At 41.3% G+C, this 6923-nt stretch overlaps 1 protein-coding gene across 1 annotated transcript in view; it reads right to left on the bottom strand.

The window, feature by feature from the left end:
* Positions 1–1125, bottom strand: part of myocd (myocardin) — a 27785-nt gene extending 26660 nt beyond the window's left edge. Inside the window, exon 1 of the mRNA XM_035670189.1 lies at positions 706–1125. Coding sequence (XP_035526082.1) covers positions 706–760 — 55 coding nt within the window. The 5' untranslated portion in view covers positions 761–1125. The remainder of the gene's footprint in view (positions 1–705) is intronic.
* Between the last annotated feature and the right edge of the window lie 5798 nt (positions 1126–6923).

The following is a 6923-nucleotide window of genomic DNA, read 5'->3' as shown; positions in this document are numbered from 1 at the left end:
AGTGTGTGTGTATGTGAGAGAGATAGATGAATTCAAAGCCCCAACAGCTGCTCAGCATTAAGGGGAGTTTAAATCAGCGCTGTAGTTCGTACCTTTCCTCCCTCTTTGATATGCCCAGGTACATACACACATATGCACGCACCATCAGCTTCCAATTCAGCATTATTAAGATAACCTCTGACTCCTCTCCAGCGCCTAATCTCCCTTTATCAGCGTTCACAGAGCCACAGAGTGAGAACGTCTCACTGGCTTGCCTCAGCAGCAGCAGGTTGGCGGCTGGCACGAAACAAGTGCACTGACCTGCCCGAGACATCACCCTCACATGTCGTGCTTTTATGAGGAGGAGGATGAACATCAAAGAACACGCCCAGCTGTAAATCCATCACACTGTGATGACTGGGCGCATCGTACTCGGGAGGATTTCTGACTTATGCTGGCCTCCCTCTGGTATTTCTCGGCCTGTCACGTGCCCGCAGTATATTACACGCACCTGTCACTTTGCTGGTGTCAACACAACTCATCCGTGAAGAGGGATGAATGACATAATGTACACAGGATGCCACAGTGTTGACGGACAAACTGTTTGCAAGGCTCTTGAGAATAAACACAGCTGTACACAGAAACTGATCACTAATCAAGATGTCAGTGCATGCACAGATACACAGAAGTGAAAATAAGTCACATGTCATTCAAGACTTGGCTTACCTGATCTAAACTTGCTTCGTATCAGTATGGAGTGTTCAGAGCCCAGAAGAGTCATAATGCTTACAGTACAGTTCCAGTGTTCAAGAGTTGCAAAATAAAGTCACACACACTCGAGAAGCGGTACACACTTCGACCCCCCTGGCCACCTCTGCACGCCAGACTGAGATGAGATGAAGCTGACCCAACCTGCCTCATCAACAGCTCTGGAAGAAAACTAGTAAGAAAAAAATAAGACACACACTCTGGCTTTCTTGTATGTCTCTAAGCCAGTGTGTGCACTAGCAGCAGCCCTCTGCTCTGTGTGCTGCTTTCTCTTCCTGCCTCCTCTTCCCTGCTCTCTCTCCCCCAGAGGCTGTGTGTGTGTGTGAGTCTGGGGCCAGCGAAGCTTTGGTCCCATCTAGCTGAGAACTATGAGCAGGGCCAGGGACAGCACAGAGATATGCCCTGCTTGGGGAGGGGCTAACAGGCCAGGGTTTCCTTTAAGCCCCGCCCGCCGGAGCCCTGGAGGCTGGACAGGGCTTGGCTGATGACTTCTTCCTCCCTTGCCACCAGTGTAAATATATCTGCCTATCAGCCCTGCTGACTGTCATTAGAGAGGAGGGAGGGAGAGCTAGATAGAGAGAGAAAGATCAAGATAGAGACACAGATAGTGGAGCAGCAGTACAGCCAGGAGGGGGAAAGTGGGAAAAACAGGAATGGCAACAAGTTTTACTTCTTGTCTTGTGGCAGCAGACGAAAATGCTTTTCAATTTCCAATAATATATGCTGCTGACACTGTGTACTGAACGTTTTTTTCCAACACTGTACTTGAAAACAAATTCCACTGACTCTGGTCATGTGGCCATTAAAGTGAAGTGAAACTGAGCTTCTGACATAAATGTATTTGTACAATCAGACTGGAAACACATAACACTAGAAGATATGCTGGCTATCAGACATCAAACTTTTTTTTCTGTAGCACGGTAACTGTAAAGTTTCAAAAGTTGCCATTCAGTACTTCTCTACTTGTTTACTTTAAATGATCTAAATCAGGAAAACGTTCTAAGAAAATAACTTTTAATTTAAAGCATGGCTTTATTAAGGGGGAACTGGATACAGCATTGCTGGTGGGGCATTGTTTATTCTTACGGAAGCTACTCAGTGGCATAGGAAGCCAAAACGCTTTGATTTCCTGGTGTAAAATAACTCTGATCTTCCACATATGCTTCTGCATTGTGGGGCCTATAGAGTAAGCACACTAGAGACTTATGTTCGCTAGGTCACTAACTTCCAGTTTAGCCCTCCACTAAATTCAATGGGAATAAAATGATTTAATCGTACGGCTCTTCTAGACTTTCCGAATGTTTTTGGACTGAATGGATCAAAGATCAGTTCTCTGGGATTGTGACACTCCAAAAAATGTATCCACCATATGTCAAATTGGCTTCCAAGCCCAGCGCTCTTCCTGGGGGCTTGAATTCAAATCAATATCTTTCTATAAACAATAAATTAAATCACTACATGTATTGTGAAAGTTCGTATCGCAAAGACTGCAGTTTCCCTCAGCTCTATAGAGCATTTTAGCATCTTCCAGCTCATTGTTTTGGTTTTAGCTTTAGTAACTTTAATGTTTTGGTTCAATCTCCCTTGTTTCCTGCAGCAGACGGCAGTTGTTTTGAATGGAAACCACTGTACACTACCTGCTCAACACCAAACAACAGGTAGACAAAGTTAGCAAGTAGCTGGTGAAGATTTTGGCAGATATTTCCCTTGTTGGTGGAGACCAAAACAGAGAATAAATACTGGATTTACAGCCATCAGGTGGTCACTGCTAGTAATGGATGCAAATGTTGCTCTGTGTCCTCTGATGTGTAAATATGCAACTGTTTGCTAACATACTGTTTATATCAACTTTATTTGTTAAAAAAAATCACCTCATGCCACAGATGCATTGTGTCAGTAGCTAGGACTTTCCAACAATGTCCAGCTCTACGAGATAGGCTATAAGATATGTTATGATTTTCTTTAATGTTCCTCACAGTTTGTAATATAATAAACATTGCCTTTTTCTCCTTAATCTACTGTTTTCCTTCTCTGTATGATTTGGCAATACAAATGTATTTACAGTACATGTCATGCCAAGAAAATAAATTGGAATTGGAAAAAAACAATATGAGTGACATGCTCAGGGGAATTATTGGTCACCATGAAAGTAAGAATTCGTCAATCTCGGATTTGAAGTCTGAGATATCATCAAAGGCAACATGTCTTTTAAAGTGAGACCCAATTGACTAAGGATAAATGTTGTGTCAGTTGATAGTATATGGAGGGCTTTTTATGGGAGAACAATCTCAAATGAATGCTCTGATTTTTGCTTATTTTGATAGATGTTGTTTTATGATAATGACTACATCACTGGTAAAAGCTGTCCTGCCTATAAAAACATCTGTGTAAATCTCTCTGGTGAATACCAGACCCTATCTAGCTTATTGTAAGCTGGATGGGGTCTTTTTACACTTTCACTTATGGACATAGACTACAATAAGTAATCAGTGCGGTCAGTCACCCAGCAGCTGAGAAGCAGGGGGTTTATCATATCAGTAGTGTGATAGCAGATTCTCCCGCCTGTATTCAACAAAGCATCCCTTCCTCCAGCTCCCACATACCACACAGACATTTGTCAGAGTTGAACTAATCTCTGTGCCCGCTCTCCTTGGAGGGCGGCATGAGCCAACTGCAGCTCCTATACGTCGCAGTGCCTCTTAAATGTCTGTCAACATGAGACGTCAGCTGGAAACGTCAAGGTTTCTCTCCAGTTTATTCCCACGCTTGATTCGAACATAATATGCAACGTAATTCTTGAAAGTAGGCACAGTAGAAACACTGAAAAATTATGTTGTTGGATGTCATTTACGTGTCCTTGTTTGTGTTACACAGCAGGTGTCAAAGTCCGTGATGGCTGTTGTTCCAGAAGGCTACTGTCTCACTAAACCCTGATTAAAGGGTTCAGTGGTTACAGCTGAGAATGTGGGGAGGCTAAATGGTGAAATACAGTACGTGTCCCTGGACCAGTCTGGCTTCCTGTCCCTACATACTCTGTGCAAAGGGCAATTCAAAAAAGTCACAAGACTAAGAAGTCATAAGAAAACTAATTTGAACCTTTTTTATTACATTATTTCACTTACTTACTTCTTTCAAGGTAACTGGTCTTGATTATTTCTAAGTAAGATATTTGATATATTCATCAGATTAGGAACAAGACTGAAAAGGGGATTGCATTGTTGTCATGCTAATTTCCCAAATACCTGTTAAAGGAATGGTTCAAAATGTGTTCATTTATTTTTGTATAGTTTATTCTTGCAGGGACAGCGCACAATTAAAAGTACTTGCACCAGAGTTAACTAACTCCGTTTGATGATATTTTAGGGATTATTAACTGAGATTATCCTAGAGTTATATGACTAGATTGACATCACTGTCATGTCTGTATGCTAAGTATAGAGCTAGAGCCATGATACAATTAGCTTAGCATAAAGACTAATCTACACATCTACCAAGACCTGTAATGCTTGCTAACTAACATTTGTTTACAGCACATAACTCCCTGTAAAAACACAGCTTTTCATTCATTTAATTATTTTCCCATTTCTGTTATTGTATTAGATTAGAAAGAGAAGATACAGTCGGCATATTTTTTAACTAGGCTAGCTAGTTTCGGACATTGTTTATGCTAGGTTAAGCTAATGTCATGAGAGTGGTGTCAATCTAACCGTGAGCTAGAAATCCAATTAGCATTTTACCAACATGCTTAATTTTGAGAATAAGATCAATCTTAAAACTAGACTAGAATAACACAATTGTTATTCTTTTTTCTTTTACTAAATTAAATATTGAGCGTTTTGTATCTACAGAGGGAGCGGGTCTTTTTCCATGGAGTCCACCATGTTGACCTGCATGTTTTTACAGTAGCCCAGAACGGACAAACCAAACACTGGCTCTAGATGGGGCTTACTATGTTTTTTCTCGGCCACTGTAGTTTCTCCTATGTACATAGTACTGGAGGGTGAGGCAAGGGGGTCGTAATCTGCACACAACACCCCAAGGTGCCACTGAACTACGAACTGGTCCTTAAAGATAGATCTGGACTGGTGTTAAGAAAAATGGATCCTTTTCTAGAAAATCTTTCTAAAAAATGTCTTCTTTTTCAACGGCTCTGGCACGTTGTGAGTGGGCGGGAGATTAGGGAGTGTGAATCTGTGTGTCTTATATCCTCATTATCAGATACGAAGAAGCAGAAGAATGTCCTTTTAAAGAATTAATCCAATTTCATCTGTAATTTCAAGAATCTCTCCCACCAGTTTCTAAGGTTTTCTGGCTTATATCAAATCTTTTATATTGGTTTTGATGTCAGATAGTGTTGATTTCCATGCTAGTTTCAACAAATTTTATAAAGCCATTTTTGTTTTCCCCACTGGCACATAGTTTTGTTTAATTCTGGCATTTCTCTAGATTACATAAGATATTTTGCAGCCCTCCCTTTCTGTCCTGATGCCATTCTTCCCTTCATTTGATCTCAACGCTTCCTATTTCCTTTATTAAAACTTTTTATATCTACCTTTTTTTATCCCCTTGAGCCCAATCTCCGGCTTTACTTTGTCCCAAAGTTATTATTATCCTTAAAATATCCACCAATTTCCTACCCTTCCACTTCACACTTAGCTACCTAAATTAAAAGAATACCAAAAAGAAGTGTGTGATCACTACAGGCCTTTTCTCCACATTGTCTAAAAACTGCAGCGACACAGCACTAATCAGTCATAGAGAGCTTTGTCCAGCAACAGCTCACTGCTTCTGCCTCGCCGCTATCCATTTTAATCTCTTCACACCATAAACACTGCTTGCCTTTTGTTGCTGAGGAGCCTCCACACACAGCAGCGAGATGCACACACCAAAACATATAATAATTTAATGTAATAAATGACACGGCCCGTCTCTCTGCTGCAGCCCGTGTGACGTTTGCTGGAGTGAACTCCAAAAACCCATACAATGCTCAAGTCAAATATTTACATAGAAGCTTCTCTGGCTGCAAATCTATCGCTGACATTCACGGGTACATTTGTCCTGTATGTGTAGTGAATGAACACACACACACACACACACACACAATTACACAGATGCACACGCACGCACACACGCAACAGTCCTGTGTCTTAATTAGCAGGTGAAAGTGCTTAAAGGGAAGGTCTGTCAGAGGGTTTGACAGTGTACACACAGCGTCTCAGGGAGATTCCTGAAGAGGTCACCAAGCCCTGGCTTAATCCTCCCCTTTAATTGGGCCCTATGTCAACGGACGTGACTAGTCTCATCTGAACTGTCTGGAGCTGCACGTGTGTAAGTTTGTGTGTGTGTGTGTGATAAAAAGAGAAAAGACAGAGAAGGACCTCACGCTCATATACCAATTAGACAGACTCAAGTGCACATTTTGTACATTATATACAATAATGGTGCAGCAGGGTGTCATGGCTCGTGTCTTTTCGCTCAGCTGCATGATGCATATTGCAAAACAATGCTCCTCTGATGCAATAAGTCATATGCCTTTGCATAGAGCATGTTAAAAACAAATTCCGTAATGCAATGGCTGAGCACAACGTGTTTATTGGCCGACCGTGCAGACATCTAGATCAAAAAAATGACTGTTAGTGTTTGGTGTGATTTCTTGTGTTTTAGATAAAGCAGATGTGACCAGTTGAAATGCACAAACTGCACAAAATATCATAAAAATGATGTCCAAATTCAGTGAGGGAATACAAACACTTATTAATTAATTACATATGATGTGTCTGGATTTTTTTTTTAAACAAGATTGTTGTCACATCGGTGTTGCCATCAGTTCCAATAAATGATGAATCAGTGGTATTAGCTTCCCTAGCTGCTGATGGCAGCAGACACGTATTTAAAATGCTTTAAATATCTCTGCTCATATGCCATCCATGGAATCCAGCTGTCCTCTGGCCATTTGCCTGAGATAGTGTCACAGAAGGAAGCGTACAGGAATGCACTGTCCGATATAGTAAGAATGGAACATGTGCTGGACATCATGGGAGCTGCCCTGTAGAGCATGTACTCAGCTGTTATACTGCAGGAAATGAGAGGACAGGTTTTATTTCCTTTATCTCTCTATCTTTAAGTCTCTTGTCTTCCCATCTGTCCTGCCTGCTTTCATCACTGAAGGACAGAGA

This window comes from Morone saxatilis, unplaced genomic scaffold, assembly GCF_004916995.1.
Source record: "Morone saxatilis isolate NCDOM2014 unplaced genomic scaffold, NCSU_SB_2.0 Contig1, whole genome shotgun sequence".
Lineage (NCBI taxonomy): Eukaryota > Metazoa > Chordata > Actinopteri > Moronidae > Morone > Morone saxatilis.
The sequence above is the reverse complement of the archived record's forward strand: the minus strand, read 5'-3'. Positions and strand labels throughout refer to the sequence as shown.